General features: G+C 45.8%; 1 protein-coding gene and 1 long non-coding RNA gene across 3 annotated transcripts; one reads left to right on the top strand and one right to left on the bottom strand.

Moving 5' to 3' along the window:
- Positions 1-2,955: 2,955 nt before the first annotated feature.
- On the top strand, positions 2,956-5,378 carry LOC118144076 (uncharacterized). Its single transcript, XR_004728549.3, has 3 exons — positions 2,956-3,819; positions 4,325-4,354; positions 4,484-5,378. It is a non-coding gene; the product is annotated as an uncharacterized LOC118144076 (long non-coding RNA).
- An 8,602-nt stretch (positions 5,379-13,980) lies between these two features.
- Positions 13,981-19,150, bottom strand: APOLD1 (apolipoprotein L domain containing 1). Of its 2 annotated transcripts, none has more exons than XM_009003302.5 (2): positions 19,084-19,150; positions 13,981-17,891 (listed from the first exon to the last, which is right to left on the bottom strand). In XM_009003302.5, exon 2 carries the CDS (start codon positions 17,886-17,888, stop codon positions 17,163-17,165), a length of 726 nt encoding a protein of 241 aa, XP_009001550.1. In that variant the 5' UTR covers positions 17,889-17,891; positions 19,084-19,150; the 3' UTR covers positions 13,981-17,162. The 2 variants fall into 2 exon arrangements, with proteins under 2 accessions (XP_009001550.1, XP_035111180.1); XM_035255289.3 differs by having other exon boundaries at positions 13,981-18,240.
- Positions 19,151-20,227: the final 1,077 nt, after the last annotated feature.

The raw sequence follows: 20,227 nt of genomic DNA on the forward strand, positions 1-20,227 counted from the left end.
GTGGAGGTTGCAGTGAGCCAAGGTCGTGCTTCTACACTGCAGCCTGGGCCACACAGTGAGACTCGCCCTCCAAATATATATATATATATATATATATATATATATATATATATATATATATATATATATATAATAAAAATTTTAAAAACGTTACACTCCTGCAGAATAGGCCGGGGCCTTTGGTCTTTTTATATTCATTCACTCCAAGTTAAAAGAAAGGCGGGAAGACACACACTGGATAAGACACCAGGCCACCCTGAAATTGGTTCTATTGGGCAGTCACAGGCATACCATTATGCTACCCCGTCTAAGGCACTCCATCTCTCTGTTTAGCTCTCCTCTCGGGCCACCCTAGATGGTCTCCAAAGTGCATACATATGCTTTGGGATAAGGGGACGTCATCTTCTCCCAAAGAAAGCCTACGCAGCTCACTTGGGCTCTTCCTCTTCTTCCCTGTTATGTGGACCTGCTGGGGCATTTGTACCCCTCATCTGACAGATGAGAACTCTAGTCCCAGAGAGTAAGGAGACATAAGAGTAAAGAAATAGTAAAGATCACAAGAAATAAGACTAGAAGCCATGCCTCTTAGACCGGACACCGTGGTTCACGCCTATAATCCCAGCACTTTGGGAGGCCAAGGCAGGCAGATCACCTGAGGTCAGGACCAGCCTGGCCATCATGGCAAAACCCCGTCTCTACCAAAAATGCAAAATTTAGCCGAGTGTGGTGGTGTGCGCCTGTAAACCCAGCTACTTGGGAGGCCAAAGCAGGAAGATTGCTTGAACCTGGGAGGTGGAGGTTGCAGCGAGCTGAGATGACACCACTGCACTCTAGCCTGGGTGACAGAGTGAGACTCTGTCTCAAAAAAAAAAAAAAAGCCAAGCCTCTTCAGACCAGACCAAAGCTTTTACCAAAAAGAACATAATCTTACATAATCGAAAGCAGCTTTCTTCTTCAAAACCAGCCACACAGACTTTTCTGTAAGAACAAAGAGAGAAAGCAGTTGCAGTATTTGTTTTGCTTCCCCATGACTCATTCCCTGATTGCATTTAGGAGAGTGGAACTGGAAAGGAAGAGCTGAGAGGAGGAGAGGGTCCTGACTGGAGAGCGAGGGGAAGCAGCGATTAAAACGCCTGAAAAGGGGACTCAGATGGAAACAACTGGAAGGTCTATAAATGCGTACATAATACAACGGCCAACGTTACCCGAATTTTGTTCAAATGTGTTACAGAAAAGAGAGAATCATCCGTAAGATGTCTGGGGGTGGCTGCTGCTTTAAGGAAACTGATCTAAACCTTTCAACTCAGTTATAACATAAAACCCTGTTGATTTTAGCCAAGCAAGAGTCTTTTCTGTTTGTTCTTGGATAAGTCAGACACAGGCTGCTTTTAGAACTTCCTCTGGTGCCACTGTCCCCAAGGTTTCAAGGGCGGTGAAAAGAATGTGGCATGCAGTGACAGCAGTGTCAGTGCTGCTCAGTTCCTTGATCCGTTCCTGCCAGCAAGGTTTGGGCCTGGGAACAACACCCACCCCAGTGGCAAGATTGATGTCAAATCCACAGGATGGCCACAGGTGTGTTCAGAAGAGGACCTGCCGGGCTGAGATGGTTGTCAGCTTTTGACTATTCCTATCAGGTGAGAAGCAGTTCAGATATTTATATTCTGGGAATGGAAATAATAGAGGTCCATTCTAGTTAACTGAGCCGTGTCATATCCTGTACTTTCAGAACAATGAGAAAGCTTGAGGAGGAAATCTAAATAAACACTCTACATGATGAGGGAGGAAAAGCAAGCCTGAAACAATATCCCAACTCCAGAAGGAGAGGTCGAAGGTCTGACCCCAACTTACTCAAAGGTTTTCATGAGCCGCAGGCTCCTTCGCCTTCATGCCCCTCTTCTTTCACAAAAAAAGTATTAAAAATTATATTTTACAACTGCAGTAGTATATAGACAAATATATTAATGTTACACATTAAAACCTGTTCTTTGGCTCAAAAACAACTTTTTTATTGTATTATTTTTACTTTTTAGAAACAGGCTCTCTCTTCTGCCCAGGCTAGCGTGCAGTGAGTTCTGACTGTGCCACTGCAACCTTGAACCCCTGGACTCAAGTGATCCTCCCACCCAGCCTCCCAAAGCACTGGGATCACAGGCATGAGCCAACGCAGCTGTGCCTCTTTGTTTTTATGTTTTTTTTTTTTTTTCTTTTTTGAGATGGGGTCTCACTTTGTCGCCCAAGCTGGAGGGCAGTGGCATGATCTCGGCTCATTGCAACCTCTGCTTCCTGAATAGCTGGGACTACAGGCACGTGCCACCACGCCCAGCTAATTTTTGTACTTTTAGGAGAGATGGGGTGTCACCACATTGGCCAGGCTGGTCTTGAGCTCCTGATCTCAAGTCATCAGCCCACCTCAGCCTCCCGAAGTGCTGGGATTACAGGCATGAGCCGCCGCGCCCTGCCCTGGCCTTCTTTAGATTTTAAAAGAAATTAAAACCTGTTTTTGGAGATCTGTGAAAGCACTGTGGCTCTAGGCATTGGGTCAAGGGAAGGGTGAGGAACGTGGGTGAAGCCTGCCACAGCCCAGGAACCCAGGACCGCTGTGGGGGTGAGCAGCTTAGTGTGTTGGTGGTTCTGGAGCAAAAGTAGAGTGAGCCCCCAACTTAGGGACAAGAGAGGGCTTTCTGTGAAGGACTCAAAGAAAAATCAGTATCAGTTTCTGCACAAAATGGTTGAGAAGCCGCATACGCGGAGGTCTATTTTGGAGGACGCTCACTTAGGACCAAGTGCCCTTTATTCAAGAAGGAACCCATACCCTACATAGTCAGTCAGGAAATTATCTTTAGACTTGTGAGTGCTAACTTGTCATGAATATGTATGTTCAGAGGAAGAAAGGACATACATAGATGATGTAATAATGGGGGCAGAGAGAGAAGACAGCAGTCTACATAAATCCAGAAAAGAGACAGTTCAAGTTACTTAGTTTTCTAACCAACTCTTGTCTAGAGGGAAAAAACTACTCCTTGCTATTTGTTGATTTCTTTTTCTTTTTGCTTTTAATTTGAAACTTTTTTTTTAATGTTTGTTTGTTTGTTTGTTTTCAAGACGGAGTTTCGCTCTTGTTGCCCAAGCTGGAGTGTAGATGCGCTATCTTGGCTCACTGCAACCTCAGGCTTCTGAGTTTAAGCGATTCTCCTGCCTCAGCCTCCCGAGTAGCTGGGATTATAGGCATTCGCCACCACGCCTGGGTAAGTTTTCTATTTTTAGTGGAGACAGGGTTTCACTATGTTGGCCGGGCTGGTCTCAAACTCCTGACCTCAGGTGATCTGCCTGCCTCAGCCTCCCAAAGTGCCGGGATTACAGGTGTGAGCCACTGTGCCCTGCCTTTCCTGTGACTTTTAAACTGAGACTTGAAAGCTGAGCAGCACTTACTAGCTGCGTAGGGTGTGGCAAGAGGTCTACAGAGAGAAAGAATCTTCCAAGTGAAGCCCCTGCGGTTGAAAAAATCAAAAAGAAATGATAAGGCAGCAATTTATGAAAAAGCTGGACGTACAGTGAAGGACCTTGCCAGGACCTTATGGAGCAGGTTAAGGATCTGGGCTGTGGGACTTTATTCTAAGGACAATGAATAGCCGTGGAAGAAATTTCAGCATGGAAGCATTTGAAAGGAGTCCTCACTCAGCTGCAGTGGAGAGTGGTTTGGATAGGGGCGGGATGCAGGAAGATCAGCTAGCAGCTGTTTGAGCAGAAGATGATGGCATTTTGGAGCAGAGAGGAGATGGTGGCGTTGGAGAACAATGGACACTTAAAGGCTGTATACAGGTTAGGTAAATCCTCACGACTGATTTAACATGGAGGATGAAATCCAGGCATGTGTCAGGGATTCCCAGATTTCTGGCTTAACAGGGAGCAAAGTGGCATAACCACTGACAGCTAGAAAACACTGGAGGAGCGGCAAATACGTGGAAGGGAAGAGGTCATGTTCAGAAGGCGTGGCTGTGGTAGGAACCAGGACCTAAACTCAGAAGTCTGGTCCAGAGCTCACCCTTACACCATCCCGTGCCATCCCTAGTGTCGGTTTTGGGCGATTCTGTTTTGATTTTGTTTTTGTTTTTATCGAGATGAGGCCTCCTTATGTCCCACAGGCTGGTCTCAAACCCCTGAGCTCAAGTGATTCTCCCACCTCAGCCTCCCAGAGTGCCAATGTACCCAAGTGTGTTGATACTACATTGGCACTGTACTATCCCCAGTAGGATGAAGAGAAATATCAGTAATACGCTCAAAACGTTTTCAATTCGCTTAAGCCGATTTATTTTGTCTTCTGCAGAGTCTACGCACTTCAGAGGACGTCTCTTCTGTGGGTAATCCGTTTTGAGCCTCAATTTGGCCATATCTTCCAGTGAACATGAAAACTTTAGCATCTGGATTTCTCCCAGTACTTGCTTTTCTCTTCACCTTCTTCATCTCACCCCTTTCTTTCCTGCAGGCTCCACATCAGCAAGTCTTACAGACTCTGTTGCCAAAATTCGTCTGGACTCGCACTACTTCTCCTCCTTTTGTGTCACTGCCATCAGAGTTCAAAATAAATTTTATCGTTGTTTGATTTCCCACCAGAATGCAGGCGTTACCGGAGCAGTGACTAGAGCACATCTGTGCTGTGCACTAATGCAATTCCCACTGCCTAGCACAGAACAGGAATTCAGAAACACTTGCCCAGTGGGTGAATGAGTGGTTGGTAGATGGGTCTCCTGTGAGTGTGCTTAGCATGAATAAATCCCTAGAGCCTACTTATTTACTAATCAGATGGATCACAGGGAGTTTCTGAATCTGAAAAAAAAAGAGAGAGAGAGAGAGAGAGAAACCGACCTAGGAATGTCATAATTTAACAAGGCTGTGGCCACTCCCATGATGGACACCAACCCATAGGCGGTGGCTAGGAGCTGCTCAGCCGGGCTGGGGTGGCAGTGTGGCAGAAAAGCCAACGTTCCTACCAAACCCGCCATTTGGCCCCCTGAGTCCCCAGGTCCATTAGATACAACAGATTTTTCCGTCTAGTTCTCCCGAAAAATCTGGTGTCTCAGACTGAGAACCAAACTGAAGAGGACAATGACGTTTATAATGCAAATAAAATGTATAACGAATGGGTTCAACGTGAAGTCACCATGAGCAGGAAGTTCGAATGTTGTGTTATAATGCTCATGTAGAAAGCCACGGGGGCTAGGGTTTCAAGGTCAGTTCACACTCCGGGCCAGGTCATAAAGGAAGAGGCAGCTTTGAGTCATTTCCTGGTTTTCTGGTTTCCTTGTATTCCCTTCATACAAGTGTTTTTTGGTTTTTTTTTTTTTAATGTATACACTATTTTCTTTTTAGACAGTCTTACTTCCTCACTCAGGCTGCAGTGCAGCGGTCCGATCTCAGCTCACTGCAACCTCCGCCTCCTAGGCTGAAGAGATTCTCCTGCCTCAGTCTCCTAAGTAGCTGGAATTACAGGCGTGTGCTAATTCTTTTGTATTTTTAGTAAAGACAGAGTTTCTCCATGTTGGCGGGGCTGGTCTCAAACTCATGGCCTCAAGTGATTCACCTGCCTCACCCTCCCAAAGTGCTGGGATCACAGGCATGAGCCATCGCACCCAGCATTAAATGTATACACAATTTTTTAAAAAAGTACTAGAAATGGAGGTGTGTATAAAGTTCCCTGGCAATCCCGATACCAAGGCCACAATAAAATAATGAGTGTAATACACAGCGGCTTCCAGCTACACTGAAGCTAGAAGCATGTGAATTTCATAGAGGAAGTTTGATATCTAAATGCTTAAAATAAATAAAACATTCACTGGTCTCCTGGACACTTCTCATGCTTGATGACAGCCCAACATCTTGTAATCATCTTTTCCAATGATTGGCAAATTCCTCCCATTTTAAGTTCATCTCCTTGAAGTAGAAACCAGAAACTCACTCTCCACCTTCCCTTGCACCTGGGTCCCAGACACATGACTTGGTCTCTGCCACACAGACACAGTCACACCAGAGCTTAGTTCAGACGCGGGTCGGGCAAGGAAGTGGACACAGCCATTGGGAGAGTTGTCCTGCTGAAGGGGCAGCAGCAAAGGCTGTGACGTCCAGGCCTGTGCTAGGCGTGCGGTATGAGGTGCCCGAGCCTGCAGCAGCAGCAGCGGGGTTTCTGCCGGAGACGTGATCTCACAGCATGGTGTGCTGTTCCTGGCTGCATTGCCCTTGAGCCTGACTTTTACTTTCTTGGAGATTCTGCGAGCTTCCTAATATGCTTTAATAAATTCCTTCTCTGCCTCACTAGAAGAGGTTCTGGTGTTTGTATCTAAGAACCCTAAGAGCTGGTAAAGGAAAAAAACTACATTTCTCTGATCTGTTGGGTTTTTTGTTTGTTTGAGATGGAGAATCGTTCTGTCACCCAGGCTGGAGTGCAGTGGCTCAATCTCAGCTCACTACAACCTCTGCCTCCTGGGTTCAAGCGATTCTCCTTTCTCAGCTTCCCGAGTAGCTGGGATTACAGGTGTCCACCGCCCCCACCCCGACCCTGCTTAACTTTTGTGTTTTTAGTAGAGACGGGGTTTCACCATGTTGGTCAGACTGGTCTCAGACTCCTGACTTCAGATGTGATCCATCTGCCTCAGCCTCCCAAAGTGCTAGGATTACAGGCGTGAGCCACTGTCCCTGGCCTGATCTTTTTTTTTTTTTTTTTTTTTTTTTTTTTGAGATGAGATCTCACTCTGTTGCTCAGGCTGATCTCAAACTCCTGGGCTTAAGTGATCTTCCCACCTCAGCCTGCCGATCATATGTTATGAAAACCTGCTCAGCAAACTGTCCGTCTGTGTTGGTCCTTTGTGCAATCTGGTGAGCCTGTGCATTTCCTTACTGCGTCTTTCTCCCACTCCCACTTTCCTGAACCAACTCAGCTCAGCCTTCCCGTGCCCCGTCTCCCACTGTCACTCTCAGCCTATGACTTGCTTCCTATTTCAGTGAAAAAATGAAAAAAAACTGCCACGTTTCCACCGCCCGTCTTATCTGCCTTCCCTCTTGTTCTTGAAGGTGTGCTGTCATGCCCCTGCCAAATGCAGCCAACCCTCCACGTGAGCCCTGGGCCAGATCTCACCCCCTCCTACTTTCTCAAGGACATTCCTCTGAAGTCCCTGTGCTCTCTCCTGCTCCATGAATGTTTCTCTCTGCACTGGATGATTCTCCCAATATCTATACATGCTGTTATTTCTTCCCATCTTAAAACGTATTTCTGATGACCCCACATCCCTGTAGTGCCACTGCCCACTTCTCTGTTTCCTTGACAGCAAACTCTTCGTACACATTGTCTGTGTAGGCCGCCTCCCATTCCTGTTTCTTGAATCCACTTGAGTAAGCCTTTTGCCCAAAACGTTTCCAGGGAGACTTCCTTTAGGACCGTCATGCTGCCGAATCCAACTGTCAGTTCCTGTTCTTCATCTTACTTGATTCCTTAGCAGTATCCAACTGTCTCTTCCTTGAAAAATCCTTTTCACTTGGGTCTCAATACACTGGAGACTCGGTCTTTCTCCTGGCTCGCTGGCCGTCCCTTCTGTCTTCCTAGCTAGTTCTTCCTTATTCCCACCCCTTCCCACCCGAAATGTCAGAGTACCCGGGGCTGGATCCTTGGACCTGGTCTCTGTATTGCCTATTTCCACTCATCTCTTGTGGCCACATCCAGTCTCATGAGTTTTAATACCACCAACTTGCTCGGGATCCCCAAATGGATATCGCCCTTCTAAGTCCTTCCTTGGGTCTCAGACTCATGTATTCAGCTGCCTGCTAGGATATGTCAGGAATCTCTAACACTCAACTCCTGACTCCACTCCTCCCCAGCGTGTTTCTCCCACAGCCTTCCCCACATCAGGAAATAGCCATGTCATCTTTCTAAATTACTCAAGCCAGAACTCCTCTCTTACACCTCCCACACCCGATCTGCCAACAAATCTTGCGGGTCTGCTTTCATCATGTATCCGGAATCTGGCTACTTTTCTCCACTCCCAGCTACCAACACTTCTGACCTAGGTTATGGCAGGAGCCTCTTAACTAGTCTTCTTGTTACCATTCTTACCTCTCAACCATCAGTTCTCAACATAGCAGCAAAGGGATCCTTTGAAAACATGAGTCAGTTAGGCATGGTGGCTCACGCCTATAATCCTAGCACTTTGGGAGGCCATGGTGGACGGATCACTTGAGGCCAGGAGTTCAAGTGCAGCCTGGCCAACATGGCAAAACTACATCTCTACTAAAAACATAAAGAATTAGCCAGACATGGTGGCATGCACCTGTAATCCCAGCTACTCAGGAGGCCCAGAAAGGAGAATCACTTGAACCTGGGAGGTGGAGGTTGCAGTGAGCCAAGATCACACCACTGCACTCCAGCCTGGGTGACAGAGTGAGACTCTATCTCAAAAATAAATAAATAAACAAACAAGCTGGGCACGGTGGCTCACACCTGTAATCCCAGCACTTTGGGAGGCCCAGGCTCGCGGATCTTGTGGTCAGGAGTTCGAGCCCATCCTGGCCAACATGGTGAAACCCCACTTCTACTAAAAATACAAAAATTAGCTGGGCATGATGGTGCGTGCCTGTAATCCCAGCTACTCAGGAGGCTGAGGCAGGACAATTGCTTGAACCAGGGAGGCGGAAATTGCAGTGAACTGAGATCATGCCACTGCACTCCAGCCTGGGCAATAGAATGAGACTCCACCTCAAAAATCAATAAATACATAACCACAGAATTGAGTTCCTTTTAGCCCTTCATAGTGTCATCCATCATAACAAACACCACAGGAACTCGGCACTTCTCTGGGGTGTGTACTCAAGTTCAGAGTCAAAGTTTAGACAAGATTATGTTCTGTTTGCTTGAACTATAAACAAACCTGGAATTATGTAAATGAATCAAGGATTGAAGTATGGGGTGAATTTGAGCAGAAAGAAGTTGGAATTAGGAAACAGCTTGAAGGTCATCGTAGGTGTTAGGACATAAAAGCCTAGGTGGGTGTGGGAGCAGTAGAATGGATCAAAACGGAGGGGAGAGACATTTCATGGGAAGGAAATACTTTGGCAAAAGTATATTAGAGTGGCCAGGTATGGTAGTTCATGCCTATAATCCTAGCACTTTGGAGGCCAACACAGGTGGATCGCTTGAGCCCAGGAGTTCGAGACCAGCCTGGGCAACATGGCGAAACCCCATCTCTACTAAAAATACAAAAATTAGCCAGGCATGGTGGTGAGCACTTGTGATCCCAGCTACTCAGGAGCTGAGGTGGGAGGATCATGGTGGGAGGTTGAGAGGACTTTAGCAGTGGCCACACCAGTGCACTCCAGCCCACGCAATAGAGGGAGAACCTGTCTCAAAAAAGGAAAAGAAAAAAGAAAAGTATATCAGAGAAGTAAGAAAAAGGACAATTTAGAGATGATGATGATGATGATATTTCCAGGTAGACAATTGGGAGACTGATGTTGCCTTTGATAGAAGAGCTGTGAAACTGGGCCAGTTTTACAGAGAAATTTAGATTCAGAGGTTCTAAGAAGCAGTGCCAGCATATCCATGAGGATAAACATTGCTTGTTCAGTCAACAAATGCTATTGGGCATCTCCTGTGGCAGGAGCTGGAGAGCTGGAGAGAGATTTAACAATGTCTATGATGTGGTTTCTGTCCTTAAGAGCCTTGGGGTAGGCACATACATATTTAATAAAAGGTATCAAGTGATAAATTTACATAAGAGACACACAGATTGCTCCTAGACATTCAGATGGGAATGTCTGCATCTGGCTGGAGTCAAGTACAGCACATCAGTGAGAGGAATGGGATAGTAGGAATGCAGCTAGGGCTTTGGTTTATGTGCACTCTTCTGCAACCTTTTTCAGTCAGTCAGTGATTTCATTTGTTTTCGTTTTATATGATACCCACCAAATTCAACTTGACCCCAAAGAATCCTTTGGAGCTGGTTTCATCCTTACCAACATCCAGCCCACGACTACTGAGACCCTGGAAACGCACATGCTCAGTGAAGGGCTGTGTGGTGAGGTCAGGGGAATGGCAGCCTGGGTCTGAGGCTCAGGGGAACTTGAACTTTAAGACTGGAGGAGAAAAGAAGCTGTCAGGGAAACTGAATAGGAAAGGCTGGTGTCACAGAATTCAAGAGAAAGGGTGCCTTAATAATCAGGTATTCAGCAAAGTCAGAAGTTACAGAGAGGTTAGAAAGGATGAGAATTAAACAGCTAATAGTGTTCACTATGCAAAACCTCAGAGAACAATGTTAGAATCAAACCAACCACAGGCAAAGCATTATGATGAAGACGTGTGATACCCAACGTGTTATTCCTACTCATACCTATGTACTCACCCACATGCCTCCAGCGCTTTTAGCCCATAACTGCTAGACTGCAACTGAGCACACACCCCTAACAGGAAGAAATTTGACAAGCAAGGTCAGTGGTAGTTTCGATGGAATGACCCCAACAAGTTTCATTTTTTTGAGGTTTTCAAATCTGATCTGGATAGGCCTGTTCGACCAGTAATTTCTTCCTTCATGTCCGTGTGGGCTCCACTGTTATCTTCAGTTCCAGTGCATCTGCAGTTAGCAAAAGGTCCTTATAAATCACGTCCTTCCACTTCAGGTGTTTTGTTTACAAGAATCTTGCCATGTTTGGGAGATTTGGGGGACCATCGCAAAGTATTGTTCTGTACATAGGTTTCCGTTTTGTTTTGTTTGAGACAGAGTTTCGCTGTCAGCCAGGCTGGAGTGCAGTGGCACAATCTCAGCTCGCTGCAACCTCTGTCTCCTGAGTTCAAGTGATTCTCCTGCCTCAGTCTCCCGAGGAGCTGGGATTACAGACGTGTGGCCACCATACCCAGCTAATTTCTGTATTTTTATTAGAGACGGGGTTTCACCATGTTTGCCAGACTGGTCTCGAACTCCTGACCTCAGTTGATCCACCCACTTCAGCCTCCCAAAACGCTAGAATTACAGGCGTGAGCCACTGTGCCAGCCTGTATATAGGTATGATTAGAGCAAAGTTCTGTAACTTTCAAATCACACCCACATCGTTTATTATAAATACTAACTTGCAAAACTATATTTTAATTTCTGATTGACTAACCTACTGGCATAAGATTACTCTTTCTAGTTGGCTAGACTGTTACTGCCAAGAGATTTTTTTTTTTTTTTTTTTAGACAGGTTCTGGCTATGTTGTCCAGGCTGGTTGGAGTGCAGTGGTGCAATCACAGTTCACTACAACCTCGACCTTCTGGGCTTAAGCAATCCTCCCACCTCAGCCTCCCAAGTAGATGGGACTACAGGTGTGCAACACCACGCTCAGTTCGTTTAAAGTTTTTTGCACAGATGATGTCTCACCATGTTGCTCAGGCTGGTCTCTAACTCCTGGACTCAAGCAACCCACCTGCCTCAGCCTCCCAAGGTGCTGGGACTGGCCAGACACGTTGGCTCACACCTATAATCCCAGCACTTTGGGAAGCTAAGGTGGGCAGATCACCTGAAGCCAGGAGTTCAAGACCCCCCTGGCCAACATGGTGAAACCCCGTCTCTACTAAAAATACAAATGTTAGCCTGGCATGGTGGCCGGCACCTGTAATCCCAGCTACTCAGGAGTCTGAGGTAGGAGAATTGCTTGAACCCAGGAGGCAGAGGATGCAGTGAGCCGAGATCGTGCCACTGCCCTCCAGCCTGGGCGACAAGAGTGAAACTCCATCCCCCCAAAAAAAGAAAGAAAAGAGCATAACTAGAACTTTGGAGTCAGGCTGCCAGAATTCAAATTCTGGGGCGCCTCATGCTGGCAAGGCAACCTCTCAAACTCCTTACTTTGTCTAGTAATATAGGGTAATTGTAGCGTGCAAACCACAAGAGATTTGCAAGGTCAATGAAATGAAACAGGTCAAATTGTAATTAGAACAGTATCTAGTGAGTTACCAATAAGTCTTAGCAATTGTTATTGTTAAATAACCCATATGTATGTTCAATATTACTGAAATGTCATTTTATTTAAGCAGTGAGAAAAATACTGTTTTTAAATAGTATTTTGAGAGTACAGTTTTAATACAAAGTAAGGGCAGAAACAAATGTCTGCTTATCAACCAGGGAGCCCTAGAAAAAGAAGTTTCACCTAAAAGAAAGATTTTTAGGCATCCCCCTACCCCAAACTGCATCTACACAAAAAGCTTCTCCCAGTTACAATTATTTTGGTGAATTTGTCAACCGTATTCACACAAATGCTGGAGGAAGCCAGGATCTGGCTGCTCCTGTGTGTAAGGGAGGCAGAGGCCTTGGCTGTGACCCATGGCTAAAGCTCAGGGCGAATCAGGTCACTGGCCTGCCTGTCCTCCGAGCTCTGGGGTTATAGTGTAAATACAAAATTAGATTAAGCATTATTTTCTGCAGATAAAGCTTCGTATAGACAGTCTCTATGTGTGCAGGCAAAGACCATATCACAGAGCCTTCTCTCCACAACCCAGTGCTAATGCTAGTCAGGTGTGGGGGTGCCGAGGACCCCTAATGTGCATTCCTGGCCCCTGGATGGATCTTGCTTCATCAGCACGATTTCCCCTCTCCTAACAACTCTCTGGTTGCTAAGAGATTGTTTTCAGATCTAAGGGCTCACTCTTTGTCCTATTCCAGACCACAGCAGGGTTTACTTTTCCTCTTCTGAGTTTGCCAGGAGCAAAAAGTAACATCCCAACCTCCTGTCAAGTTAACAAGAGATTTATTGCAATTAACTAAAAGGACACTTGTTACTACAGGAATACCATATGCTTCAGCAAAGGCAGGATCCCAGCTTGCGGCTGGCCTCTGCAAACAGTCAGGGGCCTGCCAACACAGCCTTTTTCGGTCGTACAGTCATTAACAGTGCAGCCTCCAGACCCAGGAATGTTTCCAAGGTGCAGCTGGCACTCAGATAGTGAGGTCATCTCCACAGCAGTCTCTCCCAACTGGCTGCAGCAACCACAATAGGCTTTTTGTTTGGATTGCTGGACCCCCTTCTCAATGGTCACCCTCCTTTCCTTTCTTACCAACAGAATCTTAATACTACTAGGGGCTACGTTGTTCTTGGCTAAAAATACATTTCCCAGCCTGTCTTGCATGGTCAAGATCGGTGACTTGCAAGGTTAAGTCCCCCGGAGATTTACGGGAAAGTTTTGCTTTCCTGATATACATGCTGCCCTTCACCCTCCCTGTCCACCTCTCTTCAGTGTTTGGATTTTGTGAAGGCTAATCTGGCTGATTCTAGGTTTCCTTTCAATTCCTTCCCAAGTTATAATTATGTTCAAAGGTTTTGAGACTGCCGGAAGTCTGATTTCAAGGCAATAAGGGAATTCCTGTGTATGCATTGAATACTTTTAAAAAATGGATTCATATAGTTTGATCTGAATCTTCTAAGTGAAAATGATTAAACATTTGCCCCTTTTCAAAGTTACTGCTTCATACCCAAGGAAACATAGGACTAGGAAATTAATTACAGAAAGATCAAAACGTTTGAGGAATGAGCAATTTATTTCAATAAAGGGAAGGCATTAATTTTGCTACAGTGGGAAAAAATGAACTCAAGAGTTGCTACATGTGACCGTATCCCCATTTATCTCTGCACAATGTCTGTATCTCAGTGTCTCAATTCACTCTAAAGTATTAATTGAGAAATATACCACGTTGGCTAATGGCTTAACATATCTGATTTAGGGAGACTTCCACAACCACTCCTCTCTTTTTTCTCCCAGTAAATACTTTTGATTTTGACACTTGCCATATTGGAAATGACAGGTGCCTGAGGGAAGTGCATCAAAGCAGTTAGAAGCCGAATGCTTGCTAAGGATTATTTTTTTAATGGAGCAGAATGTAGTTTTACTGAATCCTTACAATGCAGAACCCAGTGAATCTCCTTTATTGTGAAACAAAACCACCAAAATGATTGCAAACCCAAGAAGCACTTAAACATTTAGTACAAACATATTTATTTCTCAAATTCTGACATTTTTGTAAAGTACACTTAACATCTAAATATCCCTCTTCCTTCTTCCCTTTTATGACACACATTTCAACCTTTTCATTTATAGAATGAAGACCTTAAGGAAAAGCCTTACTCACATCCCCACAAAAGAAATGAATAAATATTTGTTTCTAGAATCAATCTAACTGAAATTGACTAAATCTTGGTAGAGGCTCCAATCTTATACATAAAGGGATGGATGATGTTTCGTTATCAACACATTCTCATTAAGATAGCCAAACAGTCAATTAAATTATTCAAATGCATTTCTTAAGTTCCTGCTATGTGCAAAGTATTGTTCCAAAGTAGACACTCTTCCTTAGATATAAAGCGGGCCACTGAAATCATAACTTCAAAAGTATAGAACTTCTGATACATCCAAAATATCCAAAGAAAAGTTTGCTGCTGCTGTTGCTGCTGCTTCCAGAAGTGCCCACTTTATTTCCAGGGAATAGCTTAGGCATTGGAAGAATATAATTTAAACTTAAGCATAAATAAAAGGTAGAGTTAGGGAATAGTTGTACCTTTATCCCACAACACAACTAACAATGTGAACTACAGCCCGGTGACCTAAAATGCTAGCATCTGGCCAGGCGAAGCAGCTCACGCCTGTAATCCCAGCACTTTGGGAGGCCAAGGTGGGCAGATCACCAGAGGTCAGGAGTTCAAGACCAGCTTGGCCAATATGGCGAACACCCATCTCTACTAAAAATACAAAAAACTAGCTGGGTATGCTGGTGCACATCTGTAAACGCAGCTACTCAGGAGGCTGAAGCAGGAGAATGGCTTGAACCCAGGAGTCAGAGGTTGCAGTGGGCCAAGATCACACCACTGCATTCCAGCCTGGGTGACAGAATGAGACTCTGTCTCAAAAAAAAATGCCAGCATCTGGGTGAGGCAGTCTAGGAGATGACATCAGCTTGAAAATAAACCAATATACATTTCAAAATAAACCAGGATACAGACAATTGCAATTTATAGAAAAAATAAAAATATAGAAATATCACCTCTTCTCCCCAACCCCAGTACTGAGATTATACTTCCTCAGACAAACTGCCATCATTGGGAAGGATGGGGGTTGATTAGGTACATGTATAGCATATTAAATAATTAAATAACAGAGGCACAGTTTTCGCATGTATGGTCCCAAAGACTTTTCAACTTATTTTTCAACATTACAGCTGTTAAGAATGGAAATTGAAGGAATTGTATTTTCACTGACAGTTTCTTACATACCCCAAAGTGAAAATGCAACACATCACCACCATAAATCATGCTATTCTGTCACCCATAAGACATAACTTCATAGGACATTGGGCTTGCAAGCTCTAAGTGCTTCCTTCACATATCTCTAAATTTTTATTTTTCCTGAACTAAACAGGTTCTTTTTCCAGGTCAAGTGTTATCTTCTGGCAAAATACATTCAGGATAAATATGCTTCCTCAGTATACATCACACAATGCAAGCCTCCATTACAAGCTTAAACTCAGCTTCTGGCCTTGCTATTCGACATTCTCCACGCTTACTTAAATGGATCATTTAAAACACTAGAGGAAAAAAATCCCCCTGAAGGAGACAGACATTCAAGGAAAGCAATGCTGTTTCCAGCTCATGCCTTGCCTTAGAAACTTAATCTCATCTCTTGCAAAGAGCCTCAGCAGTCTCCCATTTAGAAACTTGCTCTTATTATTTTCTAAATGTGGTGATTTAATAAAATTAAATGCAAATAATAAACAATAATTAAATTACAAACTTAAAATAAATTAAAAAATACATGGACTGGCTATTTTCAGAGAAGGTAATAATAGAGAAAGCTCAGTTTCGGGAACTTCACATTCCTTTCTGTACCAGTTTCTACAATAAGTGGGAAACACTGCCCTCTAATGGTTTTATAGTGTTACATCCCTTAGTTCATATGGTGAGACACTGCCCCAGGATGCACATGCGCGTGCACACACACAATCATTCTCTCTCTGGCTCCTGGGACAGTCTGTCTTTTGTCAGACTTCGTGAAAGCTCATTGAGGGGATTAGAAGTTAGCATTTGTTGCAGTGGTTTTCAAACCTTAGTGTGCCACAGAACCACCTAGAGAAATTGTTTAAACTCAGGTTGCTGGGCCCCACATCCAGAGTTTCTGATTCCATAAATTGGCGGGTTGTGTCCAAGAATTTGCTTTCTAGCAAGTTCCTGGGTGATGTTAATTTGCCATTCCAGGGACTACACTATGTGAACCAGCACTATGCTAGGCACTTTGGCTCATTCAACGTCTCACAACAGGGTGAGGTTTTATCATCTTTGTTTTACACAGTCTCAGAGAGATCAGGTGGCTATGCTCACACAGTAGTGACAAACCCTGTCTCAAACCCAGGACGGTCTAACTCAAAACCCATCACTCTCTTCTGAACACAATGGTGTTGGGAAATGAGATTATCAGTCGCTCCGTCTATCAGGGCCTCAGCTGCTTCACGTGAGGGAGCAGGACTTAGAAGATGGTTTGGCAGGCTTCCCCTCTGAGTACTTGGAGGTCTGGACTGGGAGCCATACCCAGGCTGCATCTGGGAGTGGATGAGCTGAGAGGAAAGCGAAGAGGAACAGGGTCCTCTCTGGGTCCTGAACTGTCCTACAACGTTCAGAGAAGGGCTGATTTGCTCTGAATTCTGGAGTTCTTTGTATCAGAAACTCTAGCTAGACAGGCAAGGGCCTCCTCTCACGGGCATTTTGAGGACTTCAAAGACTAGTAGGACTTGGCAAGGACCCAGTGGGTGGCACCCTCTCTAGTCTCAGCTCAAGCCACCAGGGCAGGGTCAGGGACCCTGAAATAACTTTAAAACAGAAGTGCCTGTCCAGCTGTGTTTAGACAGAAAGGTTTTGATTAAAAAAAACAGTTTTGGGGTCACATTCTTCCACTAGGATCACACAACTGAAAAGTCTGTAGCACTCAAGCCCAGGCAGCTGTCACAGTGACGGGAAAAGAAGGGCTGTGGGAACCCACCCATTTCAAAAACAGTTTTTCTCATCTTTTGCCTTCAGCTCCTAACCCAAGTTGGTGTTTTCCTAAGGGAGCTACAAAATCTGGAGCATCCCATGGGGATGATTTGCTGGCCTCGGTCATTAGGAGGAAAGGATGTTCTCAGAACAACAGCTCTGCACGTTGATCAGCAGAGATCTTGAGGTCGTGGCCACGGCTGAACTTGGTGGAGAGCTGGACGCGGGACTCCAGCTGCTCGCTGAGTTCGTCCAGAGCCCCAGTGCAGGACTCCAGGCTCTCGGCCAGTTTTTGAATCTTGGCCTTCAGCACGGCCTGGCTAATCTTGGTGTTCCCTTCCGCCCGCCTGGGGATAAGGAAGCCACGTGAGCCAAAGAAGACGATGAAGTAGACAGAATTGTATAGGGCGATGGAGGCGTTCCTCCCGCACTGCAGCAGCTGGCGGTCTCCGCAGCCCTGCCAGCGGCAGAAGAACTCAAGGCAGCTCAGGATCTCGCGCATCTGGTCCTGGCAGCTGGCCGCGATCTCCTGCACCCTCCGCAGCTCCCGGGAGTTGCAGAAGATCAGCGAGAGGTCGGACGTGATGGTGACAGCCCCTCCGGCTGTGGCCACCCCCAGCCCCACGGCCGACGCCACCAGCGAAGCTCCCAGAGTGACGGGGCTGAGCGAGAGTCCCACGATGGCGGTCAGGGCGCCCGCGGCGCTCAGCGAGCTGCCGGCCACGTTGGCCGCCAAGGAGCGTCTGCGCAGGCGCTCCAGGCGTCGGACCACCTCGCGCAGGCGCAGCACCTGGCCGTGCAGCAGGCCTCGGCGGTCCAGCAGCAGCCCTTGGAAGCGCCGCAGCGCGTCGGGCCCCTGCGGCCTCTCCATGCCCTGCGGGAACACAGACGAGCGATCAGCCTGCAGTCTCCGAGCCAGCCCCCGCTCCCGCCCCGCTTCCCGGGCTCGCGTTCAGCGGAGCGTCCCCTGCAACGCTAGGGGAACGGGTCTGTTTGCGGTGGATCGTGGCTCAGGCTCTCCAAGAAGACCTGTTCCGGAATCCGGGTGGAGCCCCACACGTTCTCAGGACCTCATCTCTGCATAATGGAAACGGGAATGGTGCCATCTTCTGCTTGTCTCCCAGGGAACGCTAACGATGGGTTTCGTCAGCTGTGTGTTAAATAAGATTTAAACTGGGAGGGGCGTGGTCTTAGAAGGCTTCTCCAATACCGAGGCCTTCGCTCTGTTTAAGATAACACGTTGTAAGTCGTAGGTTGTACAGTTTGCAAAGCCCTTCCATTATATGAAAATTGGATCCTAGGAGTTTTGCCACATACTTTTCTCTTTCTCTAATAAATGAAAAAGGCGTCACCAAAACCTCAAAAATCGTGTTTTCTACCAAGCAGAAGAAACTAAGTTAGATGCTTGCCTGAAGCAACTCTTCTTCCTGTGGTTCTTCCAAGCTCTTTTCTTAGAATTAAACCTAAAATGAGGTTTGCACTCTTTATTCTTCTAATAGGGCTACTTGGACCTTCAGAAACATCAATCTTTGCTGGGTGCTTAATTTAAACTAAGTTACATTAAATTAGTGTCATTGTGTCTCTTTATTATGGAAAGTTTCCTTAAAAAAAAAATGAGTAATGGTTGGATAAAGTGGCCAAAATTTTTGTTCAACAACTTGTACTAAGTTGAAACCAACTGAAGATGACTGACGAACATAGTAACAAGTTGTACGTCTTGGAAAAGCACATTCATCCTAGTTGCCAAGATTCCCACCTTCATGTCCACTGTACTCTTCATTATTAGGAACGTCTTAAAAGTGGCAAATGACCCATAAAAATAGAGCATTTCAAAGCTGTGAGCTATCAGGGCAGAAACCATTATTCTTGCCTGGAAGAATCACCTGCATCAGACAGGTTCTAGAAGCAGCTGATCCTTCACAGAGCCCAGGCTAGATTCCTCATCTCCTGACTCATAGGACTTAATTTTACTTCCATGCTTCCAGAATCCAGTCTACCAGGGATAATTTTCCAGGTAAAATGAGAAAAAGTCATCCCAAATATATGGCTCCGGGTTCCCCACTTACCTTTCACTTCTGGCTGCTGTTTCTGGATGAGTGTGCTTTATAGTTCCAGAGAACCAAAGTACAATCTGAGGCCGTTTCTGGATGAGTGTGCTTTATAGTTCCAGAGAACCAATGGCTGCCCTGGGAAAGCCTTGTCTCATTCTGAGAATTTGCCATTTCCTGTCCTGACCCCTGCTGCCTTCATCCAGAAGGATGTGACATGGTGGAAAATGACCTGCTAGCGCAGCACATCCCGTATTTAGGAAATGAACATTGTGTGTTCGCTTTCCCTCAAACTCAGGAAGAGAACCGCAGGCTCTTCCCTAACTTGAAACAAGTGTGTTGTCATTCTCCCGGGGGGATACCCTGCCTTTCCTCTCCTGAGAATAGCTAATGACGTGGTAGCGAAGGCCTTCAAATGCACCCCAGGCTGACCAATTATAGTGTTTCTTCAGGCCACCATTACAAAATCGTATTTTAAAAGACAAGGGAGGGGATGGAAGACGCTCATATCTGATATAGCCACTCACACTCCACCGCTGTATTTTTAAAAGCATTGTGCATCTGTGAGTGGCTGGAGCCTGTGATCCATTTGGCATGTAACGGGTACCCTTTAGTCCTAAGAATGCAAGGCCACACCCACAGGAAGTGCTGCGTGCAGTTTTAGGCATCTCCAGCTGTGGAGAAGACATTGGAGGTCTCAGAAAGGGCACACTCCAGGCAACATGCGTCAGAAAAATCAGTGGGGACAGGCTGCAAGAGAAGCTAATTATACACTTTCAGCCGCAGCAGGGAATTGGCTTCCCAGGTTTTCATTTGAAGTAGCAACTGTAGCCCATGTAATAGGGAAATGAGTGGATTCTGTCTACAGGGTAGTGAGATATGGGCTGAAGGGCAATTATTTTGATAATTCAGCAGGGAAAAGTGAGTGTAGCTTCTGTGGACTTGGTGCAGACCAGATCAGGAACATAGCTATCTCTGGGGCATTCAGAAGTGGTTGGAGCTCATCCTGGGAATTCAGTCCTACTACAAAGCCTCAAATCCATCCATCGTCCTTCTAACACTCACCTGCAGATAAGGAGGGGCAAATTCGTTTCTCACTTGAATGAGGATTGTCTCAGCTCTCTGGCTTACCTGGAAAGCCTTAACAGCCATATCATTCTGG

This window comes from Callithrix jacchus, chromosome 9, assembly GCF_049354715.1.
Source record: "Callithrix jacchus isolate 240 chromosome 9, calJac240_pri, whole genome shotgun sequence".
NCBI classification, from domain to species: domain Eukaryota; kingdom Metazoa; phylum Chordata; class Mammalia; order Primates; family Cebidae; genus Callithrix; species Callithrix jacchus.